This window comes from Delphinapterus leucas, chromosome 15 (assembly GCF_059928025.1).
Source record: "Delphinapterus leucas isolate spDelLeu-1000000601 "Yukka" chromosome 15, BTC_Dleu_Yukka2, whole genome shotgun sequence".
In the NCBI taxonomy this organism is placed as follows: Eukaryota; Metazoa; Chordata; class Mammalia; order Artiodactyla; family Monodontidae; genus Delphinapterus; species Delphinapterus leucas.
In genome coordinates this window covers 62,763,018-62,780,672 of record NC_143143.1, presented here as the reverse complement: position 1 = coordinate 62,780,672, position 17,655 = coordinate 62,763,018, and the positions used below count along the sequence as shown (strand labels likewise).

Here is a 17,655-nt window from a genome sequence, read left to right as displayed (position 1 = left end):
CTGGCAATGTCACTTGTATGAATGAGGAGTTGCATTTTACATTTAACTTCTATGTGAATTTAAAAACTGCAATTGATCCAATTAACTAATTCATTTGGAACAAGTTGGACATTTGTGAAAATAGACATCAAGTATTTCTAATGAGAATTTAGCATCCAAATTGAGATGTTCTAAGACACATCAAAGAGATATTGAAAATAGGACTAAAAGGTCATGTAAAATATCTTAATTTTTTATACTGACTGTTGGAAATGCTACAATGTTGGAAATAGATTAAGTGTATGATGAATATTAATTTTACTCTTTTTTTAAGCTTCTTAATGTGGCTACTAGAAAACATTTAATTATATTAGGTGGCTACTGTTTATATGTCTATAAATTCCATTGTATTTTTATTCAACCTATACAGTATAATCCATATGGGACATGGTTAAGTTTGACTCTGACCCTAGGAGAGAAAATTACACAGCCGTTAAAAATCATAAGGACCCTTTAGTGAGAAAATGACATTTGACAGTGCTTATACGATAAATATTGAGAAATAAAGGGAAAGCAGGAATCCAACCAGTGTACAGAAAGAGCTGGAAGGACGTGCACACCCAAAAATATTGCCCTAAAGGGCAGCTGTGAAGGTTGGAGTGAAGGGGCAGGGGTAAGAGCTCAGGTTGACTTTTAACAGATTTGATTCTTTTCCAGTGACCACTGTGTATGCAAAGAAATTGAAAGAAAGTGCAGAGAAAAGAGTGCATAGTCAAAAGATGGGGAGGGAATACCGTGTTTCTTTGCTTCTAAGTTCCTACTGCCTGCACGACGAACCTTCGACTTATTAACCACTTTTGGCGGGAGGGACAAAACAAAACAGAAAACACTGCGTTAAATATAAGGATTGTAGGACAAATCCTGGATTTCTGGAGAGTAACAACAAGAAACCACAGATCCCTAATAATGGGGGAAATGCAATACTGGTCAACGTGAGGATAGATGATGCCCGTTTCTGAATGGAGGTGACTTATAGATTTTGGGTGTTTGTAGGGTTTTTTAAAAACGCATTCCAAGTTTTCTCCAATATTCAGAGCTTAATTATTTTTTCCTTTTGAAAAAAGGTGCTAGTGAAGATTCCATCTTGACTCTGTTTACTCAAGCTTTAAGAACAGACTCAGGGAGGCGCAAGAGGGAAGGGATATGGGGATATATGTATACATATAGCTGATTCACTTTGTTGTACAGCAGAAACTAACACAACATTGTAAAGCAATTATACTCCAATAAAGATGTAAAACAATTAAAAAGTAAATAAAAAACAAAGAACGGATTCAATCCCGGTTATGTGTATTTGACCTTTTGGCAGGAAAGTGTCCAGTGAAACTACAAAAGGCTAGGCTGTTGGAAAAAACTCACTAAACTAAGGAGCCAGCCAGGGCCGACCGGCTGCTGTAAAGCCAGGGTGGGATGGGAGGCAGCGGGGGGTGACTGCATCTCCCCAGGGTGCTCCCACCAGCAGAAGTAGGGGTGCTGCCACAGGGAGCCATTCCCACCTGGTTGCCTGTTGTTGGGTTTGAGGCCCTCGACCCCGGTGGGTTTAAAGCCCCCGTGGGCCCACTCCAACATGGGCTTCAGCTGATCCTCCAGCGAGTCTCCAGGGCTGCTGGGGAAGGTTTTGCCAGCCCGCATCCTGGCTTTCTGCCGAGATAGAGAGAGAATCTGATGAACAGGAGGGGCGGGTGCTTGCCTGGCCCCACCCAGGGATGCCCCTTGCTGGGGCCTGCATTCCCCTTTACACTGGGCCCTTTCATAGCCAGACAGCTGTCCTGAGCTGTGGTATGTGACAGCGAGGAACGACCTGTGCAGGGACAGGCCATGGGGGGAGCGTTAAGTCTCCCCACACAGGCACCAAATATGATCTCTTCCCTGTAGGGAACTGGAGTGGTCAGCTCTCTCTCGAGGGTAGAGGATCAGAATTAGCTGTGTCACTTTTAGCTATAGGAGAAGCATCAGCCAGCACCGTCTCATGGCCTCTGAGAAAGCTCCAGGTTTCTTGTTTAATTTCCCTAATGAAGGTGTGGAGGTGTTAAGTCCTATTTCAGAAGCACCAGGACTTACATGTCTAATTAAGCACAGAGCTTGTCTCATAAATGCTGGACAGAGGACACTGATCTTTTCAGTTGCAAGTCAAGGTAGAGGAAGGACAGAGCCTGACGGATCCCACGGACAAGGGGAGGAAGCAGCTGACCCTCAGCAGCTACCCAGTCTTGGCCTTGAACCACAAGCTCTGGAAAAGCTTGCTCACTGGTTTGAATATCACCTCCTACTTCCCAGGGCTCCTCCTTCCTCATTCAGTGGGCAATTCAGACGGAGACCAGCGGGGAGCTGGGGTAGCACTAGGAAATCATGGGCGGATTCAAATCCCTTCCTTCCCTTCCCAGCACGCCTGTCAGGCCACTGTCTTTCAACCTCCTTCCTCCCTGCTTGCCCCAGTCCCCTCCAACCCATCCTTGGCCACACTGAGTTGGCTTTCTGTATGTTTCTTGCTTTAACCCCATTCTTGGGGCCAGGCCCTAGCCACCCACCACCATGTTACCTCCAGAGCGTGGTACATGGCCTTCCTGTAAGAGACCAGCTTATTGAAGGTCGCCAGGTTAAAGTGCTGGCTGAACAACCCCAAGGCCACCAACTTATCTGCTGGTATCTAGAAGAGAAAGCCATCATCAACATTCACCTACAGCCTGTGTCTTGGGTGCCCTGGGTTTCTCATGAGCTTATTCCTGGGGATCAGGTTCACAGATATTTTCAGAGCAAATGACTTTCATGATCCCTGGTGTGACCCCCTTGCACCTCAGTCTTGAAATTCACCACGGATGCTCCAATTTTAGGGGTTTTGCACATGTTCTTTCCTCCTTCGTGAGCATGACAAATAGCTGTGATTACTATTTACTGTCTACTTACTTTAGCCTTTTATTAATTGAGCTAATGGATGTGTTTAGAGAACAGTGCCTGGCACAGACTACGCTCTTTTTAGTAATCGTGAATTGTTAATACAAGAATTCCACTGGGGCTAAAGATCCATATTCTACAAGTCTCATCCCCAAGTCCCCAGGCCATGCATGAACCACTTGGGTTGCCAATTATGAGATGAAACTGGGCGTTCAGGTTTCGGAGCTGACAAGACATGTGATATTTCATTCTCCCCAGTGCTGGCACTCATGCACCCCTCTCAATCTCTAAGCCCAACCACCCATAGGAGTGTTGCCACTACTGATGAGAAGGGACTGGGATTCAACACAGTTGTGCATGGAAATGCAGGTGCTACCCCAATGCCAAACTGCTTCAATACAGCAAGCGGCCTAAGCACCAGGCCCCATATTGCAATCCCATCCCATAACGCTAACATAACAGCATCTTGAATATTACCATCAGACGCAGTCTTGCTAAGCACATTTTATGTCTCACTGGGCCAAAGCAATTACAAACACTCCATGTTTTCTTTCATTTCATTGCACACAAATCATCGCCCTGCAATTAGATGCTTCAGGGAGAGCACAGGCCCAGGACATTCGTCCTTCAGCTCCCTCTGCTGGCCAAGGAGGACCTCTGTATGCAGACTCTCCCCAAGAGGGATACTCCAGGTCATATTATTCTTGCCCTTTGAGAACTTCAATGTGTTAACGGAAAATGGCCCAATTTATGGGAAAACTAGAATCTCAACCTGAGGCCAAGTCCCACAGATGTACTAGCTGGCCCTTCATTCCCACACCTGCCTCCACCCCAGCCCACTTGTTCTGCAGTTCCTCACCTAACCCCTGGACACGTTGAGGGATGCGCTAAAGACAACATCACAGGAAAAGTATTGTTTGCCGCATTCTAATCAAAACCTGGAGGTCTACGAAGGTGTCTTCAAAAAGGTGTAAGAATCAAAATAGCCTGATTCATCCCCAACAAAGACTCATCAAGAAAGATGAGTATTGGGCTTCCCTGGTGGCACAGTGGTTGAGAGTCCGCCTGCCGATGCAGGGGACACGGGTTCGTGCCCTGGTCTGGGAAGATCCCACATGCTGCGGAGCGGCTGGGCCCGTGAGCCATGGCCGCTGAGCCTGCGCTTCCGGAGCCTGTGCTCCGCAATGGGAGAGGCCACAGCAGTGAGAGGCCCGTGTACCGCAAAAAACAAAAAAAAGAAAGATGAGTTTTACAACAGGACAACTTTCAAAAATATATGTACATGAAAAGAAGCCACACACAAAACAGTATATATTATATTATCTACATAAGTTTGTGTATAATCCAAACTAGTCTATAGTGATAGAAATCAGAACAGCGGTCACCTATGGGGATGGTATGTACGGGGACGTACTGCAGAGGTCGAAATGTTCCATATTTGGGTTGAGATATTGTTTACATATGTGCATACATTTTAGAAAATTCATTGAATCATAGATCATTTGAGATCTATGCACTGCACTGTAAGCAAATTTTTATCTTAATAAAGTATTTAAAAATATATATATATATATATACACAAAAGGTGAGCTTTAAATGGCTAATATCAATAATCAAGAAACACTGAAATCACCACTCAAAGAATTTTTCCATAACTCTGCCCCTAGGACTAAATGACTGAGTCAGACACCCCTTCCTGTCTCTTCCAGGCTTCTCCACTGGAATACTTTGAGGGTATCTTCCCAGGTGGCCACTCCTGCCCCTCAGAATTCATACTGGTGACTCTGCCTCAGAGAAATGGACCAACAGAGCCCAGGTGGCCATGGATCCAGAGCTCTGGGCCTGTGTGAGCCAACGAGCAAGGGAAGTTTTTGTCCTCCTTTTGGACACACAGAGTCACAGAGTCTCATCCATCTGCAGAAAGCAGGCCGTTATCTTAAAAGGCAACTGTAAAAGGAAGGGAAGGAAAACACTGTGGGTCTGTAAGCTCATGAAAGCTCACCCTGCCCTGGACTCACCTCGGAGAACTTGCCATCGCCAAACCACTGAACCCACCGCATGCCAGACATTGCCTGACGCTTGGAGGTGGCCTTCCAGGACACCACCATGGCAGGCCACCAGGAGAAACCCTTGATCTTTCCCCACACGAGATCCCCTATTCCAAACTCTTTCCCGTCCTGCAAGAAAAACCACATGAAGGAATCGCAATGAGACAGACCAGTTGGGCCAAGGAAAAACCCTGCCGGTCCCACTGACCCTGATGGCAACTGCCTCGGAGTCTAACACAGGGCTTCCTGCAAGTGCAGGCAGAGTTCCTCAGGAAATTCCCTACCTCCAACACTTCCTGGTTGAAAATTCAGTGAGAATGGCTTGAAAATAAGGGGCAGAGCATGGGCAGGCTTGCTTGTTTGACAGGAACGTGGGGTTTTTTATATTGGATCTATAATATGTAACCTGTAACATGTAACCTAGTATCTGGAAAGATATTAACTGAAAACTCACAGGAAGTAAGAGAGTAAAAAACCTGGATATTCCCACCACAGGCCATCAAATGGGATATTACAAAGCCGTTAAAATGCAAAAAAAAAAAAAAAAAAATTTGGCCGCTTGCACATAAAAACTTGCCATAAAAGGTGAGATGCCCATGGAATCATGCAGGTTATTAAAATGTATCTATAAGATCTACTCTGGGACTTCCCTGGTGGTGCAGTGGTTGGGAGTCCGCCTCCCAATGCAGGGGACATGGGTTCGAGCCCTGGTCCAGGATGATCCTACATGCTGCGGATCAACTGGGACCATGCGCCACAGCTGCTGAGCCTGCACTCTAGAGCCCGCGAGCCACAACTACTGAACCCATATGTCACAACTACTGACGCCTGTGTGCCTCAAGCCCAAGCTCCGCAACGGGAGGGGCCACAACAGTGAGAAGTCTGTGCACCACAGCAAAGCGTGGCCCCCGCTCGTTGCAACTAGAGAAAGCCCCCATGCATCAGTGAAGACTCAATGCAGCCAAACATAAATTAATTTTTAAAAAAAGATCTACTCTGAAGTCATGTACATGGAAAAAAGGATTTCTACATGATATGTGTACATACATATACACATGCGTATGTAGCAAAGCCTGAGTGAAACCAACAAGCTCAACTGGTTAATTATGAACAACCCTAGATGGATTACACTATACAATGGATTATAGACATGAAAGTGAGGCAACTCCAGTTCCTAATAAGGGAAAGAAGCAGATCAACAATTGTATACGTAAACATGATGAACAGAATTATGAATTATATATACAAGGTATATATATCTAGGTACAAAGATGTCATGTTCAGAAAATCAGTAATCCGATGGTAAACTAATCTGGTGCTTGAGTTATGTCTAGGAGATAAGGATACAGCAAGGACCATGTTGCATATGAAAAATGTACTTGGCGAGTGAATTCAAATATTATGATAAAAGTGACAAGAACCGTAGTAAGTCACCTCTGGGTAAGTGTTCCCTTTTCCCTATATTCAGCCCTTCCCCAGTGGTACCTGATACTCAGTGCTGTCTGCATCTCTGCCCTCTGCGTCCACCTGCGGTGACTCCATGCTCTCCTGCTGGCTGTCCTGGGCCAGGCGGGCATAGGGCGTACTGCTGCTCTGGGGCACCACTTCATCATCTGTGAGGTCAATAGTGAGGTAGGGGCTGGCAGGGGACAGCCACGGCGCGCCTGCAGATGACCCTGTCCGCCGCCTCAGGGACTGTGGACAAAAGGACACACAGCTTGGGCCACAGCAGACCAGGTGGGTGACCAGAGACCAGTGGTACCCCCAATGGCTTCCCAAGCAAGCAGAAGTGAAGCAGAGTGAAGATGTAAGTTAATGAAACAGAGACCACCACGGATGGTTTTCCAGGAACAAGTAAGTGTCCCTTAAGTGGCGAGAGAAAGCAACTTCCTTAAGGACAAGGACAGAATCAAGGACCAAGTCAGGATAACAAGTGATGCTCAGAGAGGGCTCCCTGGTGCCCAGCTTTGCAACAGGAGTCGAGAGTTGCTGTAACCCACGGGGCTGCCTCAAGAGAGTCACTGAAGATACTAAGGAGACAAGACAGTTCTGGTATCAGTGGTTTGAGCTTTTTCCGAGGAGGAGTAAGAACCCAGTCAACAGGGAATTCTTGCATTCCCACCACGGTTCCATCCAGGGATCAGGCCAGGAGAGAAGTCATCAGGCTTAGGAAGAGCTTACCCAGCACCCGGGAGAGAAAGGAAAGGTAAGACCCTGAAAGGGTGGTAAGTGTGAAGAAAGGAAGCAGGTTATAACAGCGGCCACTTTCCGTGGTGTGGTGAGAGGGGCAGATCTTCCAGTTAGAGACGGGGGGCAGGGGTCTGAGCGTCCGGGGAACCAACCCTGGTAGCTGAGAATTCCACGGGGGACTCGTCCACGTGGTTGCGGCCCTGCCGGCCTCGGGTGGAACGTGGGGAGGGCCTGTGCCTCTCCCGGCTGGAGGTACTGTTGTTATTTCGAGTTCGGACCTGGAAGCAAGAGAGGATAAGCACGAGGCCTTTGGTGAATGGAGGCTGGGGTCTTAGACAGAGGGCCCAGAGGACTGGGCTTGAGAGGCAGCCTCAGGCCAACAGAAGTGAACAAGGTAGTCTAGCAGGAAGGGATTCTGGACTGGTTACTTCCCACCCAGAAACTCCCCAGTTTGTGGGATAAGGGATCAGGGTGGCCAGCAGGGCTGCCTGACAATCTACAGCAGTTCCCACTCTGCCTGGCACAGCTGAAACTGGCACCTGCAAATTGAATTGAAAAATAAAATCCAAGTTTACTCTCAATCAAACACTTTTCTTTTCCAAAAGCATTATTACTATTGTTGCATTCCTCCCAAAGGTACTGGATCATCAAGACGGATGAGAAGCCCTTATGCTTCCTTCTCAAAAATGGCATGAACTTGGGTGTTGCAGACCTGTGTTCAAATCCTGCACACAAGAGTTAATGTTTAACCTTGAGTAAACTACCAGCGTCTTCTGTCACCTGTAAAAAAACAGGATGATACACATCACATGGGTGAGATTATCAACTGCACCTGCCATGGTCACCAAGTGTCAGCCTGCTTTCTAACAGGCTGGGTGACCATGAGCAGTAATTACCTTCCCATTTCCAGATTTCAAGTCACAGAATCCACCTACAGAAGCGACTCCCAAAGGTAACGGGCAGTTGAATCATCCACCTGCAAACTATCACCCTTGGGCACTTCTTAGAATGCTTCCCAAAAAAGTAGAGAACTGCCATGTGAAAACCATCACAATGATAATTCATTAGCTTTGCTATCATTTTCCAATTTCAAAACATTTGTTCAAAGTTCCCCCAGGGAGGGCTTCCCTGGTGGCGCAGTGGTTGAGAGTCCGCCTGCCGATGCAGGGGACACGGGTTCATGCCCCGGTCCGGGAAGATCCCACATGCCGTGGAGCGGCTGGGCCCATGAGCCATGGCTGCTGAGCCTGCGTGTCTGGAGCCTGTGCTCCGCAACGGGAGAGGCCACAACAGTGAGAGGTCCGCGTACCGCAAAAAACAAAAACAGAAACAAAGTTCCCCCAGGGAGATCCTGGACAAGGTTTTTAATGCAGGCTGATGTGTGGTTGAAGTGCCTTGGCTTAGGGCTGGCACTTACAGCTGGGCTTTCTGGCCGAGTCCTGGTTTCACGGAAGAGTTTTGGCATCACTGGAGTGTCGGAGCCATCTCCATCTTCCCCTTCCCCATCTCCATCGCCCGTCAGATCCTTTACAAATGAAACATTATGAATTTTAGGATGTCATATAACCAAAATAGTTTTTAAATGAAGAGCCAATCATATAGAAAACAATCATAATATTGGTCTGAGTGACTTAAAAAGATTTTCAACCTCATTTTGTTCAAAAAATATTTTGCAGTGGCTTACCACATGATCATGAATTCAAGAGAAACCTTGGTGGAATTAGAAAGCCAAAGAAATGGTGTCAATGCAAAGTGCGTCGTGAAGCCTTCCGTGCCCACACCACGGTTAGACTAGCTCGCTGTGCGCAGCAGGGAGACCTAGGGAGACGTAATCTCCACAATTAACAGTGTCTGGGAGAAATCACAGGCTCAAGGAAGATGCTTCTTGCTACAGTGGCCAAGAAGAAATGGTGCTAATCCTGTGTCAAGTGCATGTCCCAGGCTGCACACCAAACCCAGCAAAAACCGAGCATGAGAGCCAGAGCAGTGGTGAGTGGCTCGAGGTCTTGCCGGGGTGTTAAGAACTTGACTTTCACCTGCCAACTAAGGCCTCTAGTGAGTCCGTTCCTCTCTTTAAAATTGGTATAATGGTTCTTGCCTTATAAGGGAACAACAGGCTTATAATGAGAATCAAATAATGCACCCTTGCCCAAGGCAGGGCACAGAGGAAGTGCTCAGAGGCTAAAACAGCTGTTCTGAGCCTCTGATCCAGCACTGTCCCTTCCCAGTTCCCCACACAGCTCTCATTCCTCATCATATGGGTGCCCACTTGTTGTCCTCCATGAGGATAAGAGAAGCTGTATGAGGGTAGGTTTTCATTGGTCCACAACTTTTGTCCATGACTTTGTCCCAATGCCTGACACTGGTTCTTTGAAAAAGTAACCGAATGGACAAAACTAATATGATTAATAGGAAAACAGAAGGCGTAAATAATGTCAAGAGTGAAAAAAACATGGAAAAACTATAACTTGGAGAAAACTAATCAAGCAGAAACACTGATATTGCAACAAGTGGTAAAAGATGTTTCAGAGATTGTTGCAAATCCACTAAAACAAGCCAGGCAAATTCTTTCCAACGTGAAAAAAAAAAAATCCTTGAGGCCACATGGCCATACAACCTTGCTATCAAACCGGACACAGATATTATTACAAGAAATAAATCATACATTCATTTTACTCATGAATAGATGCTAAAGTACATCCAATTTAAAACATACCATGAGCAAGTTGGTCTCATTCCAGGAATAAAAGGACAGCTTGCTACAGGAGGAATTTATCAATGTAATTGATCATCCAGATTGAGAAAAAAATAATTTCAAAAACTTGGCAAATCACGGCAGCAAATGGCATCCTAAGTGAGGTTGCTGGAAGTCTTCTGTGTGCCTAGCAATGTTCAAATTCCTCACTCAACAAGTATTTACTGGGTACCAATTTAAGTGGGCCTCAGTTATCCTATTTGATACAAACCAAAGAGAATTCCCCCGAATCCCAAAAAGTGAGAGTGGAGCGGGTACCTGAGTATAACTTAGCAGGCTGGAGACCTCCCTCTTAGACAGTCGTGAGCTTGATCTGCGGCCTGTGGAGGAAAGAACCAAAGTCTGTTGAGGAAGGGGCAGCCGCCAGGCTGTCCTGTCTCTTCTCTGGGCTGTGGCCTGGGGTCTCCCTAAACCCACTGGCATCTTCAGGGCTTAACTCCTAACCCCTCGGGACCCACAGTCCTCTCAATGTATTAGTAAGGCAACAGGATCCAAGGCCTGCATGAGATATAGGACCCAAAACACTACTGATGGTACTCCTGACACGTTCCTTCCAGAACTGTGCTGCCCAGTCAGTGGTCACTAAGTCCACTTAAATGAGCATTCCAGTGCCTGCCATCGCAGCCACATTAAGTGCTCACACGTGGCTCCTGGCTGTTATAGTGAACAATGCAGAAATAGAACACTTTCACCCTCTGGAAAGTGCTATTGGACAGCACAATTTGAGGAGTTCTCAATAGCAGGATGGGACAATACAGGGGTTTCCAAATCAGCTGGGCCAGAAAATCTCAGGGGGGAGGATCCCAAGGGATCTGATCTGGGAGCAGCATAGGGGAAGGGAGGAGAGGGTGGGATTGGCAGCAAGCCTTAGACGCTCCCTGCCTGAGTGTATTTCTTCCCATAAAAATCACAGGCCCAGCTGCTAGGGGAGAGGGGTGCCCCTGTAAAAGGGCGAAAAACCTCAGTCTATCTATGCCGCAACCACACCCGTGTCAGGAAAAGAACAAGGGTCATTGCCTTGGGGTCACTTGCTCAGAGTACCAGCTGAGGTGACTGGAAAATAGGGAGGTCAGGGGCTCTGCCTCCATCCTCTTCCCTTCCCTGGAGCTTCCCCAGAGCCGTGGTATGAGGCTCTTGCCCCACAACCTGCCTTGAGTCTGCTCGGAGGCTCGTGTGCCAGCTGTGGTCCCCAGTGCCTGCCCACCCGTCCTCCCCACAGGCCAGGCCACCTCTTCCACCTCTGCCACCTCTGATGTCCGGGCTGCTGATAGCCTCCAGGATTGGGGGCGAGGGCGCGTCCTTGGAGTCGGAAGACTGGTCACTGCAGCCCCCGTTGGTGAGGATGGAGTCTTCCCTCCTGCTGGCGTCCTCCTCTCCGTTGAGCTGTCTGGTGTCTCCCTTCATTGTTTCCTGCAGGAGGGCCAGAATGAGGAAGGTAGCAGGGAAGCAAGGGCACAAGGGGGCAGCATGCCCCCAAACCTCCCGCCAGTGGCTCCAGGTCCTCAGGCCAAGAGAGGCCCCATGACTTGTCCTCAGGGTGATACTCCCGCCCTAGGACCCCGCCCAGGCTGCCCCCCATAGCCTGGCCCCCTCACCAAACTCGGAGGATCAGGACTTGGTTCCATGTGGCCACTCGACCTGAAGGCTCAGAAGCCAGCACCCAAGACAGAGGAGGGGGCTGGGCCGTGGTATGAGGCTCAGGCTGCTCTGTGCAATTAGCCGGCCACTTCAAACAATGCCATCTAGGGCCCGCCTGCCCCGGCCTGCCTGCCGCCAGCCTTGGTCCCCTCTGCCCCTGGCCCTCTCTCCCTGCCCAGCCTCTGCAGGGCCTCAGGAAGCCAGTGCATTATTTTCCCTCCTGACCCCTTTGTTTGCTCTCTCCCTTCCCCTCAATCTCCAGGTCCTCTTCCCACCCGCCCCCTCCTCCCCCACAGAACAGCTTCTCTCCTCTCCATGGCAGCACAAGCCCCGCCCCACCCCAACCTCAGGGGCCCATTGGTCTGCTGGCCTGTCGCTCACTCTCCTCCTCCCTTACCAGCTGGGGCTCAGAGTCCCAAGTTCCCAAGAAGGGAAGGGATGGAGGAGACACAGCAGGAAGGACTGGGGCATTTAACAAGGGGCATGCTCCCCATCTGCTCCAGCCACACCCCACCTCTGGGCCTTTGCCTCCCCACTGCTGCCCACCCTGGTATCCGCAACATCACTAGGCTAATTCAGCTACGACCAGCTTGGGCCAGGTCTTCAGGGATGGGCCAGGTCTTCAGGGATGGGCCAGGTCTTCAGGGATGCGTTGGAGGGCTGTGTGACCTGCGACCTGGCCCACTGCCTGGGACATGTTGGCCTCAAGAACCTGCACCTTGCTCTCATTTATTCCTCCTAATGTGACTGTGGGCCCATTTTATAGAAAAGGAAAACTGACACACAGACCTGATTAGTCTCCAAAGTCAAAAAATCACAGTAATAGACCTGAAACATTGTTAATCAACTATACTCCAATATAAAATAAAATTTTTTTAAGAAACCACATGTAATCGGAAGGGTGAGGCCCCCAGGCTCCCATTCCTTTGCTTCCCCCAAACAGCTCCAGTATTTGGTGCCACACTGTCCTGTCCTGGACCCCTGCTTGGGAAAAGTTTCCCCAGCAACCGGCTGCCTATGGGGCCTGATCACTGCCAGCCCCTATTCCCCATCTTGGAGACTCACCACATGGTGCCTGATGACCAAGCTAGCCTCCAGGGTACCTTCCAGAAATATCGTCTAGGCTGCAAGCTGCAGTGGTGACACTGGCACCATACCCACCAGGGGGCGCTGTGGGGCTCACTGATGAGGCCTGCAGTGTCCCACTGAGGATTTGCGATGTCACGTGGGTTCTCAATTCAGTCTTCTGCACCGGTCCATTCCCCAGGTGTAGGTGTGGGACAACTAGACCTCTGCTAGTCCCCATATGGACCAAGGACCAGGGAACCACCCCGGAGCTGGTTAGAACTGCAGAATATCACGCACCTACTAAATCATGATCAACATTTTCACAGGATCCCTGGGTGATCAATATGCACGTTAAAGAAACACTGCCTTGGGAATTCCCTGGCAGTCCAGTGGTCAGGACTCAGCGCTTTCACTGCGGGACCCTGGGTTCGATCCCTTGTGGGGGAACTAAGATCCCGCAAGCCACTCAGAGCGGCAAAAAAAAAAAAAAAAAAAGAAAAGAAAAGAAAAGAAACACTGCCTGGGTCACAAATGTATACACTGATATAGTTTAACCACCCCATGTGGTCCAGGGTATGTATGCAGGTTCACAGTTCCTGGTGTTTTCTCTCAACCCATGTTAAGGACTCTCACCAGCCCCAGGGAAAAGGAAGAGCACCCGACCCAGCTACTTCTAGGCCCCTTTCACTCTCAAGCCCTGACCCGGAAGAACAGGTTGTCTGACCTATGGCCAGTTCCTGTGAGTCCAAGTGGCCAGTATCCCAGGAAAACTGCTGGAGTGTGGTTCAAAGTAATGATTAATTTCCAGCGTTTCGCCTCAGGCCAAACCAGTGAACTAAATAACTTGGGTGGCCTGGCAGGGGGTGGGAGGCTGGGCCATGGGGTACAAGATACCAGGAGGGTCCAAGGGGAGCTCTGTAGAGGGGGGAGGGGCAGACAGGGCTTCAAGTGAGGAGCTGGTATCAGGTCAGAGGCTGAAATCAAGGGACAAGACTTCTCTCTCATCTGGGACCCAGGATTCCCTCAGACAGCCCCCAACTGGATCAATGGGAGTCTCCCTCTTAGACAGACCCATTTGGGGCCTGCAGCCTGGAGCTGACAATGATTAACTATGACTAACCACCCTCAGGCTTCCCCAGGGCCTCAGCAGTGCTAACTTGTCCACCAGCCTGCCAAGAGGGATGGACAAGTGAGCAGAGCTCCTTCCCAAAGCCAGATCTCAACATTCAGGAAAAATCCTGCCCCTAGAACCAAACACATGGGCACTGGAGGAAGACTCAGGAAAGGAAACCAACCAGCTGTGTCACCAGCTACCTGGGTGCCCTGGGGTGAGCTGGGCGTGTAAAATAATTACTTCTAGTGGCATAATTCAGTGTGATTTCATTAAAAATTCCTTCCCTGTAGTTTTCATTACCCTGGATTTGCAATGACATTAGCTTCACCACACGCACCAGCGTCCAGAACCGGCATGATTGAAAGATGCCCAGCTCGGTTTCTCTCCCGTCCAGGTTACACACAAGGTCAAAGAGATCCAGCTCCAGGCGTGTGCTGCTACTGGGCCTGGGCCTGGAAGCCCTCCCCATCTCTCCCTATCACATACTCAGGTTTCAAAAACCGCAGTTCAAAAGCCAGGAAGGGTTCTCTCATAGGTCTCTGCTTCAAAAAGTGATGATCTGGCCCTCTCCGTGTAGATATACAAATCCTCTCACCTGATCATTTTTTTCAGCGTTTACTACTATATACCAGGCACCTTTTTGTGCTTTACCTGTATTAGTTCATGCAATCCTTACATGAGGTACATATTATTATCCCTGTATAACAGATGGGCAAACTGAGGTTAGGCAACATAACATATACTTGACCAGTGAGATTTGTTTAAAGGTGCTCAAAGAGTCCAGGGAAATTAAATAAGAACACACGAATTTTAGCTACATGCTCTTGGCAACAGGAAGAAATTAGCACCGGCCATTGGTTTCTAATGGTAGATACAAATCTCCCTCATGAAGCTGTTTGGCTTGTAATGAGTCAGAATTGGCATTTCCCAGATAGCATGGCCAACACAAGTTAGCTGCTTCATCTAGACTGATGGTTCCAGCGCTGGAGGATAAACTGGCCGGACTACCTCCCTGACAGAGGTGGCGCCTTCCTAAGGGATTTTTCAGAGGGACTCACATACCAGCTTCAGGACAGCCTTGCCGCTTGGCTGTTCTAACAGTTCCCAGGCCCCTACTGTAAGCTAAAGGCAGCACAAACCTCTAACCCCTACCCCATCCTGAGGCAAGTCCTCTCATCAACCAGCTGTCAACAGGCTCAGATGAATTAAGTCACCCAGCAAAGTGGAAGCACCAAACTCATGTCCAGGCAGTCCTGGGCACGTGCCTGTAACTGCTGTGCCTGAGACAAGTTATGAACAATGCACCATCTATTCCAGGGGCTACGGGAGCCCTATGGCTGAGGGACATGATACACCAGCTGAGCGTTCACCTTCACAGGAGGTAGTGGTCCGTCCTCGTGATGCAGGTGAACTCTGACCCTTTCCCAGAGGCTGGGGTCCAGCACGTGACTTGGGGGTGGGCAGCAGTGCCGGGTGGGCTCACCAACAAGGCTCCCCTGCAAGGCCCTGCCTCATTAGTGCAGGGTGCTCGTGTCCCGACTGAACCAGGTCAGACGTATCCAAATGCAATGTGGCAGACAGAAGGGTGGGTGGCACCCCTAATTAGACTCAGGGAGGAGGCTCAGGGACTGCCCAACCCAGCTATAAAGCTGAGAAGTGATGTCACTCACGTCTTCCAGGCTGGCACCAGCAGCAGAACTATTTCACTGGCACCTTGTAAATGTTAATTGCATTAATTAAACTCATAGTGCAGGAAGTGGGGGAAGGTGGGCACGATGGTGAAGTGGTGGAAGCGGGGAGGCCACTTGGGCATCCCTACCCATGGTTAGTCCACCCAGGGCTTAGAGATTTGGTGAAGTAAAAAGGGAGAGGCTGAAAGATAATCCCACCTCCCCTGTTTAAAAAATTCCTTCTCAGAAAAAAAAAAAACCAAACTCCTTCTCAGCCTGTGGGAGGGATATCTTGACTCCTGCCTCCTGCCCTTGAACTACTCAAGCCTTTCTTAGCTGTTCCCCAGAAATAGCTGAGATGGAGCAATCAATATGTACCTCACAAAAAGAGCTACTCTTATGATCCCCATTTTTCAGATGCGTAAACAAGCTCAGAGGAAACAGATCAGCAGATTCCTTGCTGAGGCTTCCAGAGTGACTAAGTGATGGAGATTGAGGCCTTAGTCCAGAAGTCAGATCTTAAAGACATCTTAAAACGATGCAGTAAGCATAGTTATAAAAGGTAAGCCCAGGAGGGACAGTTCACCCAGGTGAGTGGAGAGGGAGGCAGCCAGGCAGCAGGGACAGTACCAAGTCAAGGAGGCCAGAAATAGGCTGCCCACCTGGCTGCACACAGAGCACAGGGTCCCAGTTCAGTGCCTTTGCCTGATCAGGGATCTCCACTAAATTCCTAAGAGATCAGATTCACAGGAAAGCGGGAAGAAAAAGTCCTGTCTTCCTCAAGCCCCAGTTTTATAGTCTGTGAAATGAAGTGACGCCACCTAATTCCTAGGTGGTTGGTGCTACAGATCCCAAAGTAGATGACAAAACCTTAAAACCTGGAGATTGGGCTTCCCTGGTGGCGCAGTGGTTGAGAGTCCGCCTCCCGATGCAGGGAACACGGGTTCGTGCCCCAGTCTGGGAAGATCCCACATGCCGTGGAGCGGCTGGGCCTGTGAGCCATGGCTGCTGAGCCTGCGCGTCCGGAGCCTGTGCTCCGCAACGGGAGAGGCCACAACAGTGAGAGGCCCGCGTACTGCAAAAAAAGAGAAAAAACAACAACAAAAAAAACCCCTGGAGATTACGCTTTCTCGTGTGCTGTCTTGCCAGACATCCCAGTTCTGCCTCACAAAGGGAAGCATCCCTTCATCCACGATGATTCCGAAGTCTGGAGAATTGCTCAGTGCCTCTGGGTCATGGCTACATGCACCACTGTCATTGTACAGTGATAGCTGGTCCTTGGCATATTTATCAGAATCATCATAAGAATTGATCCCAGCAGGGGTCAAATTGGACAAGTAAAAAAGTTGACTATGAGGATGTTCCTTGCAGCATTGCTCATTAATAGCAAAATACTAACAAATACCTGGATGTTTGCCAATGGATTGTGGTAAAATCATATATCATTACCTTTTAGATAATTCACAGGAAAACCTAGGAACGCACAGAAAGATCCGAAAGATATGGCAGCTTAAACTGGAGTTTGGAGTCAAACTTTTTACCCTATGTAAACAAAATGCAGGCAAACAGCCCCCTTCCCCTACAAGTTATTTGGGAAGCCCTAGGAAGGACGTGCAGATGTGGACAAGGAAGCCACAGGTCACCCAGAATGACAGGTGGGGCATGATGAGACGCAGAGGATTCTGGGAGCTGCCATGCCCACTCCTGTGACCTTGTCCTCCTTGGCAAAACCAGAGCCAAAGCGCCCTCTGCCCTCTTCCCAAGGGGTAAGGGAAGAAAGGAGATCACTATTCTGAAAAGCTACCCCCTCAGTTCTGCCCCTCACAGCAGGCTGCACCCGTTGCTTCAGCCTATGCCTTAAATCTCAGCCCATCCACATACCAATGCCATGGGGATATTGATTCAGCCTTGAAAATGGCAATCTGACAGTATGATCTCACACGCCAAGTGTCTGCATCCTGTTACACAGGATTCTACTGCGAGGAATTGACTCAGCGCAAAGCTCTCACCAAAACCTGTGGGCAGGATTGGCACTGCCTTTCTTTGCTGTAGCAAAAGCTGCAAACAAATGATCAATAGGAGACTGACTAAATTATATGCAGCCACACCGGGGAGACCACTGAGAAGCAAAGAATGGGGCAACTGTTGCTAGATGAAGCCATGAAAAGTGAAAGTCTGCCCCAATACAATCCCATTTGTTAATTCATTACCGTGTACATTAAGCAAAGTTCCTCCAGCATT

The 17,655-nt window shown here is 48.9% G+C and overlaps 1 protein-coding gene across 4 annotated transcripts in view; it reads right to left on the bottom strand.

Annotated features, from left to right (window-relative positions):
* The window catches only part of DNMT3B (DNA methyltransferase 3 beta), a 38,335-nt gene that overhangs the window by 13,469 nt on the left and 7,211 nt on the right, over window positions 1-17,655 (bottom strand). For 3 of the 4 annotated variants that reach the window (XM_089896692.1, XM_089896690.1, XM_089896691.1), the window contains exons 2-9: window positions 11,154-11,334; window positions 10,183-10,244; window positions 8,587-8,694; window positions 7,322-7,447; window positions 6,465-6,674; window positions 4,950-5,108; window positions 2,579-2,686; window positions 1,536-1,680 (exon numbers count right to left, since the gene is read on the bottom strand). In XM_089896692.1, coding sequence (XP_089752818.1) covers window positions 1,536-1,680; window positions 2,579-2,686; window positions 4,950-5,108; window positions 6,465-6,674; window positions 7,322-7,447; window positions 8,587-8,694; window positions 10,183-10,244; window positions 11,154-11,328 — 1,093 coding nt within the window. In that variant the 5' untranslated portion in view covers window positions 11,329-11,334. The remainder of the gene's footprint in view (window positions 1-1,535; window positions 1,681-2,578; window positions 2,687-4,949; window positions 5,109-6,464; window positions 6,675-7,321; window positions 7,448-8,586; window positions 8,695-10,182; window positions 10,245-11,153; window positions 11,335-17,655) is intronic. The other variant, XM_089896689.1, reaches the window with a different exon arrangement.